Source organism: Cervus elaphus, chromosome 23, assembly GCF_910594005.1.
Source record: "Cervus elaphus chromosome 23, mCerEla1.1, whole genome shotgun sequence".
NCBI lineage: Eukaryota > Metazoa > Chordata > Mammalia > Artiodactyla > Cervidae > Cervus > Cervus elaphus.
The window spans coordinates 46,777,099-46,802,575 of record NC_057837.1 but is presented as its reverse complement, the minus strand read 5'-3'; the positions used below and the strand labels follow the sequence as shown (position 1 = coordinate 46,802,575).

General features: G+C 40.7%; 2 protein-coding genes across 13 annotated transcripts in view; one reads left to right on the top strand and one right to left on the bottom strand.

Annotated features, from left to right (window-relative positions):
- Nucleotides 1-963: 963 nt before the first annotated feature.
- LOC122681084 (basic proline-rich protein-like) lies at nt 964-2,454 on the bottom strand. The gene has a single exon (XM_043882804.1). The coding sequence runs from the start codon at nt 2,452-2,454 to the stop codon at nt 964-966; it is 1,491 nt and encodes a 496-aa protein (XP_043738739.1).
- Nucleotides 1,075-25,477, top strand: part of ZMYND11 (zinc finger MYND-type containing 11) — a 74,315-nt gene continuing 49,912 nt past the window's right edge. For 7 of the 12 annotated variants that reach the window (XM_043885148.1, XM_043885147.1, XM_043885143.1 and 4 more), the window contains exons 1-2: nt 1,639-1,777; nt 17,925-18,059. In XM_043885148.1, coding sequence (XP_043741083.1) covers nt 17,944-18,059 — 116 coding nt within the window. In that variant the 5' untranslated portion in view covers nt 1,639-1,777; nt 17,925-17,943. Of the gene's footprint in view, nt 1,234-1,262; nt 1,486-1,638; nt 1,778-1,843; nt 2,136-2,378; nt 2,548-17,924; nt 18,060-25,477 lie in introns of those variants that run through there. The other 5 variants (XM_043885145.1, XM_043885138.1, XM_043885137.1 and 2 more) reach the window with 4 other exon arrangements.

The following is a 25,477-nucleotide window of genomic DNA, read 5'->3' as shown; positions in this document are numbered from 1 at the left end:
GCCTATTACTTATTCAGCTGGGAGGAAAATAAGGTAAATAAAACTGTTCTGAAGGGAAAATAGGGCCAAGGGTTAAATTCTAGACAAAACAACAGAAGAATAAGAGATAATATCCAGGTACAAAAATAACAGTGATGGCTAAAAATTTAACGGGAGAAAAATGTGCAGTTAGGGTTAGTGATCTCTCTCCTAAAATGTAAGTTTCCTTTTACACATATGTGATGTCTTACTTGAATGGCCTCTGTGAAATATGTGGGAACATGCAGTCCTCTATTTTATAGATGACTTTCAAAGAAAGATGATTTACTTAAAGCTATTCATCCTGAAATTCCTGGTCCCACATTCAAAGGCATGGCTTGATTTTTTCTGACATCTTTAACCCCTCTGCCTGATTTTATTGGCATATATTTATCCGTACAATTAAAATCAGTTAAAATTATTTTGTAATGTCCCTTGAGACAACGAAAAACTCTGGAATGAATCAGAACCAGGGCCTATGAAAGGCCATGTTTCTTAGAACTCCCTTTCTAAATTCTAACTGAGCCCTAGAGACCAGCTATGAAAGATTCATGAACTGAATTAGACTCCAGCATTTCTTGGACAAGAGTCTTTCAGCGATTTTCGGGTATATATGTCCAAAGAGAATCAGAGTAGGAAGTTTTGGTTGGTAGGTCTTCTTTCCAAACTCTTATGGACAAAGATCATTAGAGAAAATACTGTGAAATCTGTAAAAGTGTGCTTATCACTGATACTTTCTTAACCCACATATTGGGATCTCCTCAGGTTGGATCTAGAATTACAAACTAAGAAAGATAACCTCCTTCTCCTTACACAAACTGGTAGTGTTTTTGCCGAAACGATAATGCTTGCTCCCGTCCTTTCTTAAGACCTGTTTGTGTACACACGGAATGAAGAATTCAGCATGTTCCTGCCATACGTTTCGTTAACAGAATTTAAAGGGTATTAACATCCTTTTGCCGATCTCGCCGATTCAGGCCTCGCTGCTTTTCCAACCCGTGCCCTCCGGGCCGCCCAGGGCCGGCGCCTGCAGCGCCCGCGGCCGCGGCCCGCGCGGGCGATGCTCCGGGCGCCGGATCTTTGTGCGCCCCGCGCCCGGCTCCGCGCGCCCGCACGTACGTAGCTTTCACGTGCGTGTGGACTCGGGGTGCCTGTGTGGGTCCATAGGAATATGCTCGGATTAGGGAGAGGCGCGGAGCACAGGACGGCGGGAAGGTGGGTGTGGGCGTGTGGGCAGCCCGCCGGGAGGGAGCCCGCGCGGAGCCCCAGCCCGCGGCCGGCGGCGGCCACACAATAAAGCCCGAGGGCGGCGGCGGGCGGTGGGAGGCCGAGCCGGCGGGCGGCCGCCCCGCTCAGCCCGCCGTGTGAGCGGCTCCGCGGCCCCGCAGGACGCGAACTTTCCCGGCGGCGGCGGCGGCGCCGCAACTCCGCGCCCGGGCCCGGCCCGCCGCTCGGCGAGGAGACCTCGTAAGTGCGGCGGCGGGACCTCCGCGCCGCCTTGCCGGGTGCTCGCGAGTTTCTGTGGTGGAAGCTTGTAAACATGGCGCCCCTGAGGCGCGGGGTCCAGGCGGGCGGCGGGGGGAGGAGGCCGGGCCGGGGCGGGGAGGAGGGGAGGCCGGGGCGGGGAGCTGGGCCCGGAGACCGCAGCCCCCCCCCGCCCCGCGCCCCGCCGGCCCGGCCCGGAGGAGGCGGCGCGGACGGCGGGCCGGCGCGGAGGGGCAGGGCCTGGCGCGGCGGCGGCGAGCACCGGAGCATAATGGTGGGGACGCTCGGCCTCGGCGGGGGTGCGGACGCGGGCGGGGCGCGGGCGGGTGTCCGAGGCGGGGGCTTTGTGAGGCCCGGCCCGGCCGCAGCCTTTCGGGCCGCGGGCGTGACCGCCGCTCGCCTCCGGCCGGCGGAGCTTTGTTCGCGCCGGGCCGGGCCTGCTGGGCCGCTCTTGGCCGGCGGGGGAGGCGGGCCCGCCGCCGGGGGAGGCCCCGCAGGAGCAGGGACGCGCGGGGCCTGCGCGGGCCGCGAAGCCGGGGAGTCGCGTGAGCGCCGCCCGCCAGGCCGGTCCTCCTTGCGCGGCCAGGCCCCTGGGCCACGGTCCGGGTCGGGGTCCGCCGGGACACGGCCCTGTGAGTGTCTGGGGTGGGTAGGGTGGGCTGGGGGCGTCCGCGGCGGCTGGGCAGCGTGGTCGGTCCGCAAGGGCCCTGGCGAGGCTCGGCCCCCCGGGTCCGGGAACCAGGCGGCAGCGAGGCCTCCGCCTCCCCCGCAGACCTCTGCACCGCCTGCGTGTCCGCCGCCCGTCCTGCCCGGCGTCAGGAGGGGAGCTGCAAGGCTGCGGCCCAGCGGGCTGGCCCGGGCCCCAGCTTCCGCGTGGACCGTACCCTCAGGCGTTTCTGGCCCAGCGGTGCCCGGTGTTTGTACGGTGGGGGCGTGAGAACCAGTGTCCATGGTGCTCGGTGTTACAGATCGTGTGGGCTGGCTGCCCGGTGTGTCCGTGGTGTGCGCCTGCTGTTACATACGTGGGAGCCTGCATGATACCTGGTGAGTGTGTGGTGCTCGTGTGACATGTGGTAAGGACGTGCTACCCGGTGGAGTTACTGTGCCGGGTGACACACCAGGTGTGTGCATGATACCTGGTGTGGGCATGTGATACCCGCGGTCACACACTGTGTGTTCATGGTGCTTCGTGTGCTCCTGTAGGGTGTGGGCCCAGTACAGGGTCCTGTTGAACTCAGAGACGGCACCCCGTTGAGGGATGGAAGAGATGCTTGGGTCAGACCTTGAGAGGCCCAGGCAGGGCCCTCTGAGATTTAGGTCCTGGGTCCTCTGGTCTGCTCACCCAGGTGTGCTGCATCCTACAGTAAGCAGAGTCCTGTGGAAGCAAGAGACTGGTTAAAAATAATTGTTTGTCTATTCAAAGGCGGGAAGTAAAACCTTTATTTTCTTTTAGACTGAGAAATGTAGGAGTTGTAGCTTAGAAATTATGGGATGCATAAACTTTTCAGGTTTGGGGGTCATTGATTCTCATGAATGGTTTGAAGCAATCAGGGAACTCGTTTTAGCTGTACTTTAAAAGTTTGAGTGCTTTCTGGTAAGCAGAGTCACCTGCGTGACTTTTCTGAATTCTAATTTGTATAAGCAGGAGATAAGATGTGAATTTTGTTCTAGCATGTTATTTTCCTTGTCTTTAGCATTGGTTACAGTCATTATTTTGGTGGACTGTCCTTTATAAATGGCCAAGTTAGAAAATTAGAGGTCAGAAAATATGATTATGACAGACTCAATAAAATATTTTTCTTGCTTAACTCAATGCATGATTAATAGAGGATCTCTGTTGCTTTTGTGGTACTTTTCCCACTTATATGTTGTTTATATGAAAACAGAATCTCCCTTTTACATTTTGTAATTGGGCAATTTATTTTTTCAGTTACCTGTTGCAAGGTGCTTAAATAAACATACATGTAAATGTTCCCAGCTTTACAAAGAAAAATCAATTAAAGTGTTAAAATTATCTCTTTATTTCATATGCGGTATTCCTAGGATATCATTATGTTGATACTTTGAATGCATGTCATGTTGCGTGTTTCCATGAATTGCCCTGTGTGTTCGCACTCTCACCCTTTTGTAATTGTACCCTCTTTTCCTTTAAGGGCTGTTCAGATAGTGTGTAAGAGAGACGTTCATATCCTTTGGCATCCCTAAATCGAGATACTAATTGAATGTAATTAAGAATTTTAGCATTCATAATAAAGTATGGAATGCTGTCCTACTGTTGCCTAAAGCCCAGATTTTGTTTACCTACCTCTCTGATAAATCGCTTCAGTTGTGTCTGACTCTTTGGGACGCCATGGACTGTAGCCCTCCAGGCTTCTCTGTCCATGAGAATTCTCCAGGCAAGAACTCTGTAGTGGGTTGCCATGCCCTTCTCCAACCACCCTTCAGTTGAAAAGCAAAGAGGCTGTGTCTGGAAAGGGGAAAATGTTAAGGAGAAGAGTCAGACTTGAAAAAACAGTTTCACTGTTTCAAAACCTTAACTTGGACTCAATAGTGAATTTCTTTACAGGTTGATTAGATTTTTGGTAATTGATTAGAGGTGATTACCAGCAGAGTTTGAGGCGGTGGCTTGGGTCTGAATCTCACCTCTGTCATTTACTAGCAAAGTGAGCTTGGACGAATTATTTAAATTTGCCTTGCCTGGCCTCAGTTTCCCCATCTGAGAGAGTTTAATTGCTAGCACTACTTCTTACGTGATGACTTTCAGTTACTTTCTTTCAGTGGCATTGTCAGAAGTTCAAAAAGTTTAAATCTCCTTTGGTACAGTGGTCTGTTCTCCTTTGGTCTTGAGTTTTGAAATGTTTTGGTATCCACAGGTTTGTTACATAAGTGAGTATCATGATAAAAATAGGTGTCATATTGTATGTTTACTAAGTCTCAACCATTTCACAAAGTTCTTTATGTATACTATCCCACTTTAAAAAATCATACATATGATCATCTTAAAAGCATGGCAGTCTTCCTTTTAATTGTGTAAGGTCTGACCTCCTTGTAGCACCGCCAGACCCCTCAACACATATGCATACTCTCTCATAAAAAGTGAAAGAAGTATTAGTAGTCAAGAGAATATAATCCATGTAACATTAAAATTTGAGATCTCTGTGATTAGAGTTGAAATGATAGAAATGAACATAATGGAAGGGAGATAAAATTCAAATCTAAATACCCAGCAGTGTAATGTAATAACTCACATGTAATGTCTTAAACATATGTACTCCATTAAGATTTTTTTATGTGCATATGTGTGCCTGCTATTACTGATTTTCCAGTTAGAAAATTCTTGAAAAGCTATTTATAGGCATTCCTCAGAGATACTGTGGGTTTTGCTCTAGACCACCACAATAAAGCAGATATAATAAAACGAGTCGTGAGTTTTTTGATTTCCCAATATATATATTTAAAAGTTATATTGAGGCTATACTGTAGTCTGTTACATGTACAATAACATTATGTCCAAAAAAAATGAACATACCTTAATTTAAAAATACTTTATTCTTAAAAAATGCTACCCATTACCTGAGCCTTTAGTGAGTTTTAGTAGTAGCATCAAAGATCACTGATCACAGATCATGCTAACAAATATAATAATAATGAAAAAGCTTAAAATGTTGCAATAATTACCGAACCGTGACAGAGAAACAGAGAGAGAATGAATGCTGTTGGAAAAATGGCACCAATAGACGTTCAATGCAGGATTGCCATGAACCTTCAATTTGTTAAAACAGTATTTGTGAGGGGCTACAAGGTAAAGTGCAATGAGACAAGGTATGCCTGTAGTTTGTATTGTTGAAAATACTATACAATATTTGATATTAAAATTACTTACAAATGCAAATAAGTATTATGAAAAGTTAAAATATTTGGAAATTAAGAAAATATTTATAGAGAGCATTATGTATTTAGTAGGCAAATTTAGCAAATTGTTAGGCTTAGATACTCAACTCAATTTTACAAATTAATTTATGTACAACTAGTAAATATTTAGACATTTAGCTAATCTTTCATTGTATTTTGGGAGCATGCTTTCTATTCAGTCAATACATAAATGGCTAATATTTGCCTAACTTTATGTGAAATTAAAGAAACATGAATAGAAATGACAATGGAATACTGTCATAATAGGGTTTTTAAGGGATCATATGGACTCATCTTTTCTTTAGAGATGAGAGAAATATGTTGAGCAGATTACCCTGTGTTCTTGTATAGTAGTTGGAAAAATGTGTGTTGCTTAAAACTTATACACAGTATTTCCTTTTTTGTAAGCTGAGTAACATTTAAGTCTAGTAAACTCATTTTAAATAGCTGCTTTTATAAAGTTAATTTTGTGAGATCACATTAAAATATATTGACATTACTTATAATAAGTAGAATATGTTTTAATATCTTGCGTTCATTCGTTCATTCACATTGTTATTTATTGAGACTGCTTTATACTAGACACTTGGTAACAAATTACTGAAGCAAGTGCAGTAAAGTATAACAGAAGAAATTAAGTACAGGTGCTGTGGAACCATGTGTGTGAGTTAAGGTATGTTGTATTTGAGCTGAAATTACTTTTGAGGTCTTAACACAGATTTCAGATTCATTCTAATTTGTAACTTTATGACTTTTTTTAGCTACTTGATGATTTTTAAAAGCAACTTTGTTATGGTTAGTAATTTTTTTATTCTTTTGTTACCATCTAAGCATTTAAATGAAAGGTAGACCCACTTAAAACCTTTAGTATCTTTTTGTAATTTGACCTCCTTGTATGCTAAGTAAACTTAAAGTTTAAAGAAAGAGGACATCTTTCCTATCCGTTTATTATGTAAACAAAAGAAAGATACATACAAATATTTAGAAGTGTATTGAGAGCTTGTTGTGCAGTGCTGTGCTTGGTCGCTCAGTCGTGTCCGATTCTTTGCAACCGCATAGACTGTAGCCCATCAGGCTCCTCTGTCAATGGAATTCTCCAGGCAAGAATACTGGAGTGGGTAGCCATTCCCTTCGCCAGAGGATCATCCCAACCCAGGGATTGAACCCAGGTCGGCTGCATTGCAGGTGGATTCTTTACCATCTGAGTCACCAGGGACTAACTTTATCGCTAAAGTTTTTGCCTTGCGTTACACGGGGCAGTCATTGTCTCAAGGAAGCTTCTACTGTTCCCATTGCTGGATAAGTTCACTTTGGCTTGAAATAGCTAATTTCTTATTTTTAACCCTTTACTTTATATTGGAATATAGCCAATTACACTGTTGTGATAGTTCAGGTGGACAGTGAAGGAACTCAGCCATACATATACAGGTGTCCATTCTCTCCCAAGCTCCCCTCCCACCCACACTGGACAGTTTGCTGTTCTATACAGTAGGACCTTGTTGGTTATCCCTTTTAAATATAGCAGTGTGTACATGTCGATCCCAAACTCCCTATCTCTTCCTCCTATCCTTCCCTGCTGGCAGACATAAGTTTCTTCTCTAAGGCTGTGGATCTGTTTTATAAATAAGTTATCTGTATAATTTCTTTTTAGACTCTGCATATAAGTATGTCATATGGTATTTCTCCTCCTCTGTCTGACTCCACTCAGTATGGCAAGCTCTAGGTCCATCCATGTTGATGCAAATGGCATTGTTTCATTCATTTTAATGGCTGAGTAACTTTCCATTGTATATATGTACCACATTTCCTTTACCCAGTCCTTTGTCTGTGAACTTTTAGGTTGCTTCCATGTCTTGGCTGTCGTAAACAGTGCTGCAGTGAATATTGGGATACATGTATCCGTTTGGACTTATGTTTTTCTCCAGACATGTGACCAGGAGTGGGATTGCAGGGTCATATGGTAGCTCTATATTTAATTTTTAAAAAACCTTCATACTGTTCTCCATAGTCGCTATACCAGTTTACATTCTCACCAACAGTGTAGGAGGATTCCCTTCTCTCCACACCCTTTCCAGCATTTATTGTTTGTGGATTTTTTTGATGATAGCCATTTTGATGGCTGTGAAGCAATATCTCAGTGTAGTTTTGATTTGCATTTTCCCAATAACTAGCACTGTTGAACATCTTTTCATATGCCTCTTGGCCATCTGTATGTCTTCTTTGGGGAAATGTCTACTTAGGTTTTCTGCTCATTTTTTGATTGGGTTATTTTTTTTGGGTGGTGTTAAGCCTCATATGTGTTTGTGTTAGTTGCTCAGTCATGTCTGACTCTTGGCGACCCCATGGACTGTAGCCCGCAAGGCTCCTCTGTCTATGGAATTCTCCAGGCAGGCATACTGGAGTGGGTTGCCATTCTCTTCTCCAAGGGATCTTCCCAGCCCAGGGATCTAATCCAGATCTCCTGCATTGCAAGCAGATTCTTTACCTTTTGAGCAACCAGTGAAGCCTTATGAGCTGTCTGTAAATTTTGCAGACTGATCTCTTGTCGGTCAGGTCATTTGCAGATATCTCTCTCAGTCTACAGGTTGTCTTTTCTCTTTGTTTATTGTTTCCTTTAAATAGCTCATTTCTTGAAAGTTACTCCAAGTATGGAGGCTTCAGGATTCAGAAGGGGTTTATTGTCTAAAAATAAAATAATATGAAACGTGGTGAGGAAAGAACTGATCAACTGATTGGTAGCATGCCTAGGTTCAGATCATGCTGATGCTCATCAGTGGGGATATTACTCAAGGTTTTCTTATATTTAATAGCTATAGGAAGGTTTTTTAAAGAGAAATACTCTTAATGAAGGCTAAACTATCTCAGCTTGAAAATTATTATAAACACTGTAGTTTTTTTGTTTTTGTTTTTTGGTAGATTCTTGATTTATCTGCTTGTTGATTACTTTTCTGTTTCAAAACTGCATCTGATCTGAAAGAGGCACCCCAATGTTCATCACAGCACTATTTATAATAGCCAGGACATGGAAGCAACCTAGATGCCCATCAGCAGACGAATGGATAAGGAAGCTGTGGTAGATATACACCATGGAATATTACTCAGCCATTGAAAAGAATTCATTTGAATCAGTTCTAATGAGATGGATGAAACTGGAGCCCATCATACAGAGTGAAGTAAGCCAGAAAGCTAAAGACCAATACAGTATACTAACGCATATATATGGAACTTAGAAAGATGGTAACAATAACCTTATATGCAAAACAGAAAAAGAAACACAGATGTACAGAACAGAATTTTGGACGCTGTGGGAGAAGGTGAGGGTGGGATGTTTTGAGAGAACAGCATCGAAACATGTATATTATCTATGGTGAAACAGATCACCAGCCCAGGCTGGATGCATGAGACAAGTGCTCGGGCCTGGTGCACTGGGAAGACCCAGAGGAATCAGGTGGAGAGGGAGATGGGAGGGGGGATTGGGATGGGGAATACATGTAAATCTATGGCTAATTCGTGCCAATGTATGACAAAAACCACTACAATATTGTAAAGTAATTAGCCTCCAACTAATAAAAATAAATGGAAAAAAAAAACTGCATCTGAGAAATGCTGTTAGAGAGATAAAGTTCTTAATTTTCAATTGAGTTTTGACATGAAGCCCTTCTCGAATTATTGTGGATTATATCTACTTTAGCTGGCCAGTACTTGTAGGAACAAGTGAGATTGATTTATTTGGGCTTGCTGTTGATATGTGTAAAAGTTTTTTAGGGTATTTTATTTACCATTAGCAATGTTATCTTTTTAAAAATTAATTAATTACTTATTTTTGGCTGCACTGGGCCTTTGTTGCTGCGTGTGAGCTTTTCTCTAGTTGTGGAGAGGAGTACTCCCTAGTTGTGGTGTATGGGTTCTCTCACAGACATAAAGAACAGACTTAAGGACACAGTGTGGGGTGAGGAGGAAGGAGAGGGTGGGATGTAGGGAGAGAGTAATGTGGAAACAAACATTACCATATGTAAAATAGATAGCCAGTGGGAGTTTGCTGTATGATCCAGTTCAGTTCAGTTCGGTTGCCCAGTCGTGTTGGACTCTCTGCGACCCCATGGACTGCAGCACGCCAGGCTTCCCTGTACTGATTCAGGGCACTCAGGGCAGGGCTCTGTAACAACCTAGAAGGGTGGGGTTGGGAGGGAGGCTGAAGAGGGAGGGGACATGTGTATACCTGTGGATGATTCATGTTGATATTTGGCAGAAACCAACACAATACTGTAAAGCAATTATCCTTCAATTAAAAATAAATAAATTTTAAAAATATTGCACTTACTGTAATGTCAAAATATCTTATGGTTTTTATTTTGAAATACATACATGCTTATTCTGCACATATAAGTAGGCTCCCAATTGTGATCAGTATTCATGTTAGATTGTTTTAGTTCAGAAACTTCCATTTGAGTAACTTGAAAGTTAAACTTTATTTTAGGATTATTGAAATAAAAAGTTGTCGTCTCAGTTATTTCCAAGTGAATTAAAAGCTGAACAGCTACCAATACAAAGTTAGACTTTGTCTTGATTCATTTGCGTATTTTAAACAAATCCTAATGAAAAACATACTGTTGTAAACCTTAGTTGCTGTAGTGTTTGCATCTTTTAAATAAATTCTTTGGGATTTAGGGCAACACCTGGTAAGCTCCTGATAGTACACTGGTTCTCAAGAATGACTGAGCACCTGAATTTTTTTTTTCTTAACAAGAACATTAAGCCAGAATCTCTGGGGATGGTTCTGGGCTCGATTTTAAAGTTACAGTTGGGTTTTTTTGTTTGTTTGTTGAACTTTTTAAGTTCCACATTTTTATTTTTCAGTAGTCCAAGTATATATGCCTTCTTCTAGAAAGTTCTTTTTGTAATGGCTTATAGGAAATGATGTACCCTGTGACGTTTAGCTACCTGTCTCAGAAATTATTTTTCAGGAATCTTAATCTTGAAGTTTCCTGCAGAGGATAAACTAAATGACCTGAAAAATTAATGTGTCCCACAAGAAAACTAGTAGTCTTTTCAGGTTCCTCAAAAATACTCTGGCATTGTCACTTTGCTGATGATCAGGGGGGCTGGATAGCAAAGGTGGGGTTGGTTAGTGTTTCCTAATGGTCCTGCATTGTGTCTGGGACATTGATGTCTAGGCTGCCACCCAATTCAGTGTCTCTGAGATTTCCTGTAGTTGGAGCAGCAGCCTAGTGTTCTGGGGTTGTGGAGTAAGCTTGTGATCCTGACAGGCATCAGAAGCACCTGGATGTCTTTCCCTGGGCAGTCGTTATGCCAGCCATGGTGAAGTTGTGCCTCCAGGTGAGAGGTAGACCACCTGAGGAGGTTTTCCTGGCACTGCTGCTTAGCAGCCTGGGTATCCCTGGCTTTTGTCTGCATGTCAGGAGGTCCTTGATGTTCCTCCAGATTGGGAGTGTTGTTTCCACTTACAGGATCAGAGCAGAGCAGGAGCAGCTTCATTGTCTGAACCGTGTCCCAGAGAAATCCAAGGGAAGAAGCCTGTGAGCAGTGAGATTCACTGCCACTCCAGTCACCGGCGACCGACACCTGCCTTCTCATGCTTTCACACGTCTACCAGAGGCTTCCTGAGGACCTGTGGAGTTTCTGATAATTTCCACGGGTTTCTCTCCTTTCCTGTCTCGTGTAGACTCTGTCAGTCTGCAGAAGTCAGGGCTTTTAGAGGAGGAGGAGTGACCTGGAGAAGCCTCCTTTGGCTTGGTGCTGACTGTTGGTGTTGTCTTCAGCAAGTTCTGAGCTGGTCGTTTGCTCTTCCAGCTGGTTGGCATGGCTTCGTCTGCAGTTCATTTCCCTCTCAGTTTTTTTCTAATTATTTAAACATATTTCAAGTCAAATTTTCTTAAATAAACACAATTTTCTCAGTTTTAGATGACTAGATACAGTGAGGAGTTATGGTATTAGAATCCCATTTTAAATAGAATATTCCTATAAAATTGGACCTTGAAGAATAGAGTGGAAAATGTTAGATGAGTATACTATTACAAGTCACTATTTGTTCTTAAGTAAAGATACTGTTTCATAGAATGAGCTTAAATATTATAATAATGGGAAGGGAAGCATATCTGACATCTGATTCATAGGAAAAGTAATTAACTAAAAATTTTGATTTCTGCCAAATGAAATAATGAGCTGAAAACTGGATACTGCTGTCTCTGGTCTGTCTCTTCCACTCAGGGAGGCCACAGGCTCTGTTCCTGTTTTCTTTCCCTGCACTGTGCCCTGAAGTCTGCTAAGAGGCAGTACTTGTAGATGATCAGAAACCTCCTTCACATACCATCTTCCAGGGTATATAATCCTGTCATCAGGATATTCTGGAGTCTTAGTCTAATTTTGTGGTCTTTTTTCCTATTCTCCTCAGTAAAACTTTTACTTCAGCAAGTGTTTTCTTTAATGCACAAGTTGTACTATTTTATTAATTATACTTTGTGACTTTTGCTCAGGTATCCTCCTTTCCTTTCCCCATTCCACCACCCCCTTCCTGAAGTTAGCTTAAAATTTAAAATGTGGCATTTGAGCTTTCTATCAGGTTTCGTTTTCTCCATCAAATTGCTGTCCTGCAGTAATCTGTCTCTTTAGTTTAGCTTCTACAGCATTTAAAGTTTGCCTCAACTAGTTCTTATTCTATTGCCATTTATAATTATTTTATCTTCCCATAATTAACTTCCCAGTTCCTTGACCTGAGTACACTAACTTTTAAAATTTCTTTATATTATCTAGTACAGTGCTGTACGTAAATTAGGTCAGATAAGTGCATGTAGGTAGATGGAGGAACACCCCTTTATCCTTTCAGTGCCTGCATTGTATCAGTTCAGTTCAGTCGCTCAGCCGTGTCTGACTCTTTGCAACCCCATGAATCGCCGCACGCCAGGCCTCCGTGTCCATCACCAACTCCTGGAGTCCACTCAAACTCATGTCCATCAAGTCGGTGATGCCATCTGGCCATCTCATCCTCTGTCGTCCCCTTCTCCTCCTGCCCCCAATCCCTCCCAGCATCAGGGTATTTTCCAATGAGTCAACTCTTCACATGAGGTGGATAGAACTCCAGTCCCGTGTGAGTTGACTCTAACAGCATGCTTGCCAGTACAGGGAAACAACAGAGCTCCTGCCACTGTGTGTAGGCTCTTAGAAACCAACTTATGTGGTTGTCTGGGCGCTCTATCAGATTTTATTTATCTGATCAGTTCATTGTCTGCTTTCAGTGATGATTAACAACTCTTTCTTTACTTCCCTCGCACCTTTCTTATCCCCATTTCTCTTGTAGAGAATATCAATCTCTTTTTTCAGAGAAGGAAGGCTTCATGTGGGAAGTAAGTTGCTTTACTCCATATCTGCAGACATGCCTGCACATACCATTTCCTTTTGCCATTCTCTTCACCTGTGTGTCTGTAGATCCTGCCCTCTGGAAACCTCCTACCTACCTCACTTTCATCCTCTTCTGTACTTGCCCTCTTTGATTTCACTGTCTCTGGTTCAGCTTATTCAGAGCCTATGTTCCTATCTCCTCAAGGATGAGGATGGGTAGCTGTTTGATAACCTGATGGCACTGGAGTTGGGTCTGTTTGCTTCTTACACACATTAAATAACATCTTTTATTCAACATCTGTAATTATCCCTATACCTGCTGCCTTCTACTCCCAAATTTTTCTGGAGTTCTAGGCAAGCGGCTTGCTTTCGTCACTGTTGTTGTTCAGTAGCTAAGTCGTGCCTGACTCTTTGCAACCCCATGGACTGCAGCAACACCAGCCCTCCCTGTCCCTCACTATCTCCTGGAATTTGCCCAAGTGCATGTCCATTGAGTTGGTGATGCTATCCAACCATCTCATCCTCTGCCACACCCTTCTCCTTTTGCCTTCAGTCTTTCCCAGCATCAGGGTCTTTTGCAGTGAGTAGGCTCTTCACATCAGGTGGCCAGAGTATTAGAGCTTTAGCTTCAGCATCAGTCCTTCCAGTGAATATATAGGGTTGATTTCCTTTAGGATTGACTGGTTTCCTCTCCTTGCAGTCCAAGGGACTCTCAAGAGTCTTCTTCAGCACCACAATTTGAAAGCATCAATTCTTCAGTGCTCAGCCTTCTTTAGGGTCCAACTCTCACTTCTATTACCTGACTACTGGAAAGACCTTAGCTTTGACTGAACTTCCCTATGTAAATTTGACCTTCCTCTCTTTGGCCAGAAACATACAATTCCTGTATTCATTGTGTGTCTTCACTTTTTGCGGAGTGTATGTTCTTCAAAGATGTTTGTTTTTGTTTTTCCACTTTTTGGGGGAGGGGCAGAAAGGTCTTTTACTCAGCATCCTAACATCCATGATCTAAGGGTATCCTTCTTAAAGCAGATCACTCGTACTCGCTTAAGTTTAAAATCCTCTCAGTTACTGCCATTGAAATTATGTGGAAATCCACGCTGGTTATTCAGGACTTGGGATCCTGCGTGGTTTGATCTTAGCTTCTGCCTCTCTGCCTCTTTTCACACGGCACCTCTCTTTATGATATTCCAGCCACTGTCTTTTCTCCACTTGAAATATACCAGGTCTTTCTCACTATGACCTTTAACTGGAAACTTTTACCTTTTGACTATTACCCATTTTTCTCCCACCTTCCCTGCCTTTGGCAACCATCAGCCTGTTCTCTAAATATATAGGTTTGGTTTTTAAAAAAATATTTGGCTGCCCCAGGTCTTAGTTGCGGTGTGCAGAATCTTGAGTCTTTGTTTTGGCACCTGGGATCCTTTAGCTGTGGCATGCAGACTCCCAGCTCCACCATGTGGGACCTAGTTCCCAGACCACAGCAAGGAATCTTTGCCACTGGACCACCGGGGAAGTCCCTATTGTGAATCGTTGCAGTGAATATGGTAGTACAGCTGACTCTATCTCTGAGATACAGAGTTTTCATTTTCTTCAGATAAATACCTAAAAGTGTAATTACTGGATCATATGGGAGTTGTGTTTTTCATTTTTTTCTCCATTATATTTTATTACATGATATTGGATATAGTTCCCTGTGCTATACGGTAGGACCTTGTCGTTTATCTGTTCTGTATGTAATAGTTTGCACCTGCTAATTCCAAACTCCCCGTCCATGCCTCCCTCATTCCTCTCCACCTTGGCAACCATAATTCTGATCTCTGTGTGTCTGTTTCTGTTCGGTAAATAAGTTCCTTTGTGTTATATTTTAGATTCCACATATAAGTGATATCATATGATGTCTGTCTTTGTCTGATTTCATTTAGTATGATCTTCTTTAGGTCCATCCACGTTCCAGCAAATGGCATTATTTCATGCCTTTTTTATGGTTGAGTAATTTCCATTATGTATATGTACCACATCTTCTTTGCCCATTCATCTGTTGGTGGACACTTAGGTTGCTTTCATGTCTTGGCTACTGTAAATAGTGCTGCTCTATGAACATAGGGGTGCATGTATCTTTTTGAATTAGAGTTTTCTTCAAATAAATGCCCAAGAGTGCAATTGCTGATGGTAATTGTATTTTTAGTTTTCTGAGGATCCTCCCTACTGTTTTCCATAGTGGCTTCATCAATTTACATTCCCACCAACAGTGTAGGAGGGCTCCTTTGTCTTTACACACTCCAGCATTTCAGAGACCCAGAACAGCCAACTCAGTATTGAAAGAGAGGAATGAAATCAGGGCCTGATACTACCCAGCTTCAAGATTTATGGTAAAGATATAGTACTTAAAACAGTGCGGTATTGGTGAAATAAGAGTCAGTTACATAGATTAGTGGAACAGAATAGAGAGTTAATTTTGGTTAAAGGCATAGGTTTGTGTTTAGGTTCATTTTTGTATATGTGGATGTGCAGTTGCACAGCAACACTTGAACAGACAGCTTCATTGCATTGCCTTTGCTGCTTTGTCAGAAATGAGCTGACTCTGACTCTTAACAGCTGGTAGGTCTGTTTCTGGGCTCTCTCTTGTGTTCTAAGTCTGTGTGACTTGGATAGGTAGATCTCAGAAATCTTGGTTTTAACTTCACATCTGCTTTCCTGAAATGTAGCATTGCTTAATTCTCTAATCTTGAATTTAATCATTTCTAGGAATTAAGTGACATCACTTTTAGAATTTCTGCTACAGTCTCTACTGTATTCTCCTAATTGTTATATGATAGTTATATTTGCTATTTATTTTAGTATTTGTAAATGTTAACTTTGTTATTATGTATTTTCTGTATTTCTGAGTAAAGTATTCTTTACCTCTGTGTATTTTGAAAACATCTTATAAGTTGAGTTACATGTCAACTGTACCTGTTTGTATTCCAGTGTTTGAATCAGGAATTGTAGTATGCATCCAGGGATTGTAATATGCATCCATGATTTAATATACTTCCCTTTGAATTAATATAATAAATACCACTTCACATAAAATGTGAGAATTTACAATGATACAACTGCTTACTACCTCTCCCCTCATGTGTATTATTCTTGTCATCTATTGTGCTTCTACATATGTTATAAATCTAATGATACCTAGCAATTATCTTTATGTTTGCATTAAACAGTCAGTTATCTTTTCAAGACATTAAGAAATTTTATATTTTCCCACATTTACCATTTTGTAGTGTTACTTAATCTAGAAGTAATGTCTCTGTGGATTCTCACAGCATATATTTTGGACCATTTATGTCATATATGATATTATAATTAGTAGTGCCATGTATATGTCAAATTTCCTCTGCTAGTTTTATGTTATTTTCTGTCAAGGACAGAGTTTATACATTTAAAAATACTTCATTGTGTTTAGCACAATGCCTTACACAAAATAGGCAGCTATTTTTCTTTAAGTGTGTAAGAATGAAATTTTGTTCTTTTATCTGGGTATCTGTATAATCTAACAAGTTGTATTATTATGGTTCACCATTAGATGTCACTTTTACCAATAAATTCCTCATCATAATGTTACTGGATTTGGAAACTTGACATACCTGTATTAGTGCACTTAAACTGAGAAGTTTCTGTATGTTTTAAAATTATAACTTTTTAGAAAAAGGTACATTTGTAAATCATAATTATAATTTTAAAAATCTTCTAGTTTCATATTTCAGTCTGTGTCAACTAATTATCCTGAAGTTTTCTTTAAAACTTGAATGTTGGCGTTATTGTTTTGATTCTGAATTGATTTTGTAATTCTGAAAAGAACTTTCTTATTTCAGGAGCCTAACTGATCCTAGATTCACCAGAAGTGAGTCTCTGGTTTAAACTTTGGCAACTGCTGGCTTTATTTGGGTTTTTTGGAGAAAGAGGGAGAACTGACTTAGTCGTGAAAAGAAGTGTAGAGGTGGAGAAAAAAGAAATTTGTGAGGCTCTGTTGACTAGTCATGGAATACAGTGAAGTGCTAAGAAGGAGTGTTCCTTACAGATGAAAGATCAGGCCAGGGAGATTTCAGCCATCCCCGGCGCTTTACGTGTTTATCTTATGCATTTGGGCCTCAGCATCGTAACCTGTGTGCTTTAGGGCTCAGGTGTCTTGTTGCCTAACAAGTCTGTGCCCGTGCGCAGTGGAGAGTTCAGACGTGTGACCTCTTCATACAGTACCATCGCTCGTCAGACATTTAGGCTGCAACTCTTGTTTTTTCCCCCTCATCTTGCCAGGATGTAGCCGGTGGCCATTTGCCTCAGTCTGTTCAGAATATAGAAATCTGAATAAATTAACAATGTTGATTCCTTATAACTTCCTGAATGGCCAGCACCTGAAACTTTCTAATAATGTGGGTCCTTTCATGTCATCCACTGGTATACACTGCCAGCCTTTGACACCTCAGTCAGAAACAACTGTTCTGTATTTTCTGTTTGTGGTCTTATTTTTCTTTAAAGGAATGTTGTTTTCATCTATCAATATGATAGATATTGAATAAAGATAGAAATTGAATAAAGATATTCACTCTTTGCGACCCCATGGACTGTAGCCCACCAGGCTCCTCTGTCCATGGAATTTTCCAGGCAAGAATACTGGGCTGGATTGGCATTTCCTTCTTCAGGTTATCTTCCCAGCACAGGGTTCGAACCTGAGTTTCCTGCATTACAGGCGGAGACTTTACTGTCTGAGCCAGCAGGGAAGCCCCTTTCATGATGAAGTACCTAATAATTTGGATATTTAGTTTCCATTTTGCATTGATCTGTCAAATTACAGTGTAATATCAAAAAATGAAATTTTATGTAGTAATATTTTTGCTTTATAATAAATTTTATATGTGTATTTCTTTGTCATATTGATATAAGATGACTGCTCCTTCTTCTTGGGCAGACCTTTCTGACTATTGGTCTTTTAGTGTCATTCTTTATGAAGTAATGAAATGAAAGTTTTTATGGAGTAATTGGTGATGTGGATGGTAGAAAATAAAAAGGCTGTACTATACAGTGAGGTGCTGAGTGTTAACTCACTTATATTGATGATAATTCATTTTGTAATCTGTGCTTTTCCCTTATGTTTCCATATATTGCTACAGCTAAAGGAGTAAACAGGTCATGGCACGCTTAACAAAAAGACGGCAGGCGGACACAAAAGCTATCCAGCATCTTTGGGCAGCCATTGAGATTATACGGAATCAGAAGCAAATTGCCAACATTGACCGTATTACAAAGTAAGTCATTTTATACAGACAGATCTCTCAAATTTTATGTGGAATTTTGGGAGAAAAGGTCCAAGAATCATTTCTTTATTTATTAGGTTAATCAACATGTCTTACAAAGTACTAGTCACTTTTTGCCTTGTAGGATTGTAAAGTTGTTAGGGAAATACTGAAACATGCACAAGCACCTTGTGTTTAGAGGTTATGTAGAATGTCAGTGTGTACTGTTTCCGATAGTACACTAATACATTTTTAGTTACCAAAATTTTTTTAACTCTTGAAAGCCAATCTTTATTTAAGTCTTTTATCAAAAGGCATTTGGTTAATTACTTTCTTTCATGTAAACTATCTAAAAGTCTGCTGGTCATTGTTTACTTTAATGTTTGAATAATATATGCTACCATATAATGTAGTGTAGGTACAGTAAATAACTTCTTATTAGTTTGTAGTACACTAACCAGAATTTTTAACAGTTTCATTCTATATTTTTAAGTTACAGACAGTATATCTTCAGCTGAAAGAAGGAAGTTCTTCTTTATTTTATTTTCCATTGCTGTTTATCTTGATAGTCCAACATTCAGAACAGCAAAAAATCTGACTCCTGTATGAATGCTCTGTTTACATGTTATGTACTTACTATAAGGGAATGTTCAAATAGAAATTGATTTTGTTTTGCTTTGTATTTTTAAAGGAATACAACTAAATCTTTTTAAAATGTTTGAATTTTTTAGAATAATTTAGATAGAATTTCTTTATACTTAGTCTCTGACACATCCTTTAAATGCTAACTATAAAAATGGAAAACAGATGATTTACAAAAGCTCATTTAAATAAGTGGTTATTTTTGTCCTTGTTAATAAGCAACAAAGTTAAGTACTATATGTTTATATTTTTGTCACTTAGTCATATTCTAGTGAAGAGGTTTATAAAGGTTACTTAAGAGGGAAAAGCCAGGAGAAAGAAAGATGGTGTTGTATGTTGCTTTAACTCTGTATCCTGTTCTTTGGATATTTTAAAGTTGCCTATGTACAACTCGCTCCTATAGGTGACTCGAAGGGGAAGAAATAGGTAACAGCTGTGTGGAAAATAAGGATAAAATAATAATATATAATAATTAAGTTACCTTTAATATTGGTGATATTGGAATAAAATATTTTTAAAAACCTCTAAGTACAGAAATATAAAAGTATTTTCCTATGGTTGGGATTTATAAAAAAACAAGTTTGTTTATATCAAAATTTACAGATGAATGGTGGAAATAAGATACTGTTCTTTGGATTTAATTTTTTAAATTAATTTAATCTTGACTGAACTATTTCAACTTACAGGCTGTTACTTCTTATTAATCCATGGCATTTTCTCTAAAGCTCTAGGGACATTCTCTAGGAACCTGTGGGAATCTCCAGGTGAGGTGTTCAGAGTTTGTCTGACAAGGTTGCTGATACGTGTGTCAGAGTAGTCTTTGGATGACCAGGTTGTGTGTACTTATGTATGCATGTTAAATGGTGAGACTCGCAGAGGCCATTGACAGCATTGCATACCTCTTCTCAGTGTGCACAGTGGACTGTCCATAAACATTCTCTCTTCTCCTTTCCTTATCAGTACAGCCTTAAGGGTGCCAAGGTTTATTTTTCTTCATGTCCAAAGGTTCGTCCATAGATCTTAAGATAGATAAGAATAAATTCATTTATCTGTCAGTTAGTCATTGTTGTATCAGTCTTATCTAAAGATGAAAAAAAATGGAAAATCAGAGGATGTGTGTTTGAGAGGTTTCTGGTATTCCTTCGGCCTTGTCTGAGAGTATGCTGTGTCTCTTTTTAGTACGGGATGCATTCATAGCATCTAGTACTTTCATAACACTAGTCACATGTAATTATTTCCCTGCCAGACTGTCAGCACCAGAAAGGAGCTGTCTAGATAATTGCCAGTGGTGTGGCTTCTCAGCAGTGTTAATTTCCTTGCTTGTAACCCTTGCCAAGGTAAGGTAGGAAGAGGCATTGGACCATGACAGGAGGTCAGATCTTTTGCTTTAAAGTCTAATAATCTTATTCTGTTTTCTAAGTAGGTAAGTACTTCTCAAACTTTAATGTTAAATCAAGGTACTCAGTTACAACTAAGTCTGAGCTTAGAAGTGTCTTTCCATCTTTATCAAATATCTTAAGCTGCTGAAGGCTTTAGTGGAGTTACTATGAGAAATGTATATGTAACCATTAAGTTTCATCCTGTATTTGACTGGTGAGCGACTCCCTAAGATAAAAGTTGCACAGTTTCAGTCACACATTAAAAGTTTTGGGCTTTGGGGTCATGACTCTTTATACTTTGAAGTCTGACAACCCTAAACACTGTAGTTTATCTCTTGCTGTATAATGTTTTAGTTCTGCTTGTTTTTATTTGAAATGTCTTTTTAAAGACATTTTAAATTTATGTTTCTCATTTATCTTTTTTAAAATAATAGCAATTTTTATTTATTTTTTGGTTATATCACGTGGCATGTGGAGTGTGGGTTCTTAGTTCCCCAACCAAGGATGGAAACTGCCCCTGCTGCAGTGGAAGCCCAGAGTCTTACTGGGGCTGCCAGGGAAGTCCCTCTCATTCAAAAATTTTTTTTTTTCTTTGCAGTTTATTTATCTAAGGACTTGGTTCATTTACTCTGTGGTTTCTTATAGTCTGCCTTTGCGATTGCATCCCTGTGGTGTGCCTTATTCTGGTGCTCATTCCTGTGTATCTCATGGAGGCTACTAGAGATCTCTTCAAGAAAATTAGACATACCAAGGGAACATTTCATGCAAAGATGGGCACAATAAAGGACAAAAATGGTGAGAACCTAACAAAAGCAGAAGATACTGAAAAGAGGTGGCAAGAATTCACAGAAGAACTATACAAAATAGATTTTCATGGCTCAGATAACCAAGATGGTGTGATCACTCATCTAGAGCCAGACATCCTGGAATGCAAAGTCAAGTGGGCCTTAGGAAGCATCACTACCAACAAAGGTAGTGGAGGTGATGAAATTCCAGTTGAGCTGTTTCAAATCCTAAAAGATGATGCTGTGAAAGTGCTGGCAGTTAATATGCCAGCAAATTTGGAAAACTCGGCAGTGGCCACAGGACTGGAAAAGGTCAGTTTTCATTCCAGTCCCAAAGAAAGGCAATGCCAAAGAATATTCAAACTACCGCACAATTGTACTCATCTCACATGCTAACAAAGTAATGCTCAAAATTCTCTGAGACAGTACATGAACTGTGAAATTCCAGATGTTGAGGCTGGATTTATGAAAGCCAGAGGAACCAGAGATCAAATTGCCAGCATCCGCTGGATCATCGAAAAAGCAAGAGAGTTCCAGAAAAACATCTACTTCTGCTTTATTGACCACACCAAAGCATATGACTGTGTGGATCACAACAAACTGGAAAATTCTTCAAGAGATGGGAATACCAGACCACCTGACCTGCCTCCTGAGAAATCTGTATGCAGGTCAAGAAGCAACAGTTAGAACCTGACATGGAACAATGGACTAGTTCCAAATCGGGAAAGGAGTATGTCAAGGCTGTATATTGTCACCCTGCTTATTTAACTTATATGCAGAGTACATCATGTGAAATGCCGGGCTGGGTGATGCACAGGCTGGGATCAAGAGTGCTGGGAGAAATATCAATAACCTCAGATATGCAGAAGACACCACCCTTATGGCAGAAAGTGAAGAAGAACTAAAGAGCCTCTTGATGCAAGTGAAAGAGGAGAGTGAAAAAGCTGGCTTAAAACTCAACATTCAGAAAACTAAGATCATGGCATCCAGTTCCATCACTTCATGGCAAATAGATAAGGAAACAATGGAAACAGTGACAGACTTTATTTTGGGGGCTCCAAAATCACTGCAGATGGTGACTGCAGCCATGAAATGAAAAGACACTTGCTCCTTGGAAGAAAAGCTATGACCAACCTAGACAGCATATTAAAAATCAGAGACATCACTTTGCCAACAACGGTCCATCTAGTCAAAGCTGTGGTTTTCCTAGTAGTCATGTATGGATGTGAGAGTTGGACTATAAAGAAAGCTGAGCAGCAAAGAATTGATGCTTTTGAACTGTGGTGTTGGAGAAGACTCTTGAGAGTCCCTTGGACTGCAAGGAGATCAAACCAGTCAAGCCTACAGGAAATCAGCCCCGAATATTCACTGGAAGGACTGATCTGAAGCTGAAGCTTCAATCCTTTGGCCACCTGATGCAAAGAACTGATTCATTGAAAAAGACTCTGATGTTGGGAAAGATTGAAAGCAGGAGGAGAAGGAGACGACAGAGGATGAGATGGTTGGATGGCATCACTAACTGGAGTGAGTTGGTGATGGACAGGGAAGCCTGGCATGCTGCAGTCCATGGGGTTGCAAAAAGTTGGACACGACTGAGTGACTGAACTGAGCTGAGTAGTGAATCCTACCAGTGTGAGACTTCTTCATAGGTGGTAATGTATTTCATCTGGCAAGGTTAGTACTAAGCCTGTTGTACAGTGGCTAGATCCAGTAATTCATTAAGGATTGCGAAATAGTGATAATCTACCAAATAGTTTATCTTTTCTTTTTCAACTGAAACACTTCCATAAGAAAATAAACTTCCTATCACGTAGGGTGTGGTTACCATGTGGTATAGCTCACATCGAAAAGGTAGAACAACTGATTCTTTTAACTAGCAGTTTTCAAAATAGCATCCTCCAGTGGCGACCAAGTAGTTCTTTCTGGTGTATTTCAGCCTGTTTCTGTTATAATCCCTACTGATGCTTAACTTCCCTTCTTTGACCAGTTGGAGCCTCTTCATGTTGTCTCGTGAAGTTCCTCTCTGCTTTCTGATATGACAGAATTTTTTCGGGCTCATCTAGGATACACCTTGCCCCAAGCCTGGATCCACTGATTTCTCCAGAGGACGCTGGTTTCTTGCAGTTAGAAATTGTGTCTCAAGAGCATTTTCTGGCCCTCAGTGTGCTTGTTTCTACCAGGTTGGTCTCTCTATCTAAGCCTTTTAGTGGACCAGTTAGGAAATACATATAGTTGTAAAAGAATAAAACCACATAATGAATTCATACTGATATTTTCCCCTTGAATTTATGGCTACTGGTTTTTACTGAGCTATCTAAAATCTTTCCCTTCCTTCCTTCACAATAAGAGTCATGATTCTTAAGGACACCATGGTTGGTGCATTTTAGATGTCATATGGTTAACTCAGTCATTCCTTCCAGCTTTGTCCCAGGCTGTCTGAGAATACCATCACCGGTGCTGGAACTGACAGCACATCCCATAGAAACCAGACAAGCTCTTTTACCCTCTCTGAACAACTGTACTGATTCTAAACTGTCATAGAATGTAGCAATTACATATCATACTTTGTACTTGAGCTGGCATTTAGTCTTACTTCTCCAAGTGTTTGTTTCATGCTTACAACTGACATCTGAAGTTCATTCTCTAGTAGAGTCTTTAAAGAAAAGTTTTCCACTTCCCCACTCTGCAGTTTTATTGAGATGCAATTGGCATTGATCCACGTTGTTACAAAATGATGGAATTGCCTTCTTTTTATGACTGAATAATATTCCATTTTACATGTATACTGTGTTTTATTGATCCATTTGTCTCTTGATGGACCCTTAGGTTGTTCTCATGTCTTGGTTGTTGTAAGTAATGCTGCTGAGAACACGAGGGTACAGAAGTCTTAAGATAGTGATTTCATTTTCTTCTGATAAGTACTCAGGAGTGGGATTGCTGGATCATATGGTAATTTCTGTTTTTAATTTTTTGAGGAAGTTTGTTACTGTTTCCATGGTGGCAGCACCATCTAGTAGATTCATAATCAAGAATTCCTGGGGTCAGAGTTTTGAGTTCTTGTATGTTAACAGTTGGTCTGCAGCCTTTTTACTTGAAAGTGAATCTGGCTGGATATAAAATCCTTTGCTTTTATCTTCTTTCTTTGACGTTCTTATATATGGCTTAAGGCATCATTGTCAGCAAATTGGATGACAACTTGATTTTCTTTCTGCTGTGACTGTCCTTTTGCATAGATTCATAAAGAATTTTTATCTTTGAGGTCTAGTAATTTGACTGTATTGGTATTGGTCATTCTGGGTTGTTTTGTTGGGTATACAGTGTCCCTTTAAAAATGTGTTTTGAATATTGCAAATTTTAATTTAAAAATTGTACAACTGACCCTTGAACAGCATGGATTGAACTGTATAGGTTCACTTATCCCATGTGCCATGGGGCTGCATGCCTCAGGGTTGCCTGAATCCAGATGTGGATTCATAGAGGGCTGACTGTAAACAGGGATGCAGATCTTTGACTGCATTGGGCTGTGGTGGGCTCTGACCTCTATAGGTTCCAGGGTCAATTGTATATATATATCATTCATGGACTTTTATTATCTTGTTTACTTGTTGTTTTTGGGGGCTTTCTCTTATACTCTGTTGGTTTCTTTTCCTGTCTTCTATATTTGTAATTTTCAGTTTGGGCAGTTGTGAATAAAGCTGCTATATAGTTTTGGTTTTTTTCATATTTTCTTTCTTTATGACTTCTACTTATGTCACTTTTTCCCTACATACTGACTCTTGTGTGCCTTCTAGTTTGGACTTCTTCTGAAGTGGAATTTTTTCATTCACTTCTCATGTTTACATCATTTCTGAGTTTTCTAATTCTGACATATCTTTCCTGTATCTTATATAATTTTCTTAATATCTTTTCATGTATTTAAATAGTAGTTATAGTCTCATCTGTGTTGTGGGCATGTGTCTTGGGCATGCTTCCACTTGGAATGTTCTACTCCTTCAGCCATAGTCCTGTCATGTGAAATCACTTTTCCTGAACTTGTGTCAAGGGAAGGTGGTTGTGAACAGTTTTTGGAGGTATGGCTCTAAAGCATCTTCTGTCATTCTTATGAAGTGCTGAAAATAATGCCTCACATTTACCATGATCTCCTGCTTCTGTGCATTTTGCCAGAACCACAATTTCTTTTGTGCCCATTGTCCTTACATTGGAGGTCTTTATGACCAGACTTCAGTAGGGTTTGATACTTTTATTGCTAGCCGTTTCTCTGCACTGTGGAGTTCTGTACTAAAAGGGAGCTTTGGCTGATTAGTTGTGAGTGTTCACAGGTTTCTCTGCTCCAGCCCCATAAGAACTTTACCATGAGCTCATGAATTACCATCGGTTACCTGCAAATGGAGGTGTGCAAATCCTGTCCAGTGTGAACTGCTGTTCTCAATTTGGCCCACTTTGCTCTCCAGTGACTGCCTTTTAGCTGTTTTATCCTCCTGTTCTCAGTGTTGTGTCATGTCCCTCTGCCTCCTCCTGCACAGGTGTCAGTACCAACTGCAGTTGCAGCTTTTGGAGGCTTGTCCTCAGCTACTGGACTTTGGGATTCATCAGAATTCTCGTCACTTGTTTATGTTTTCCAAGG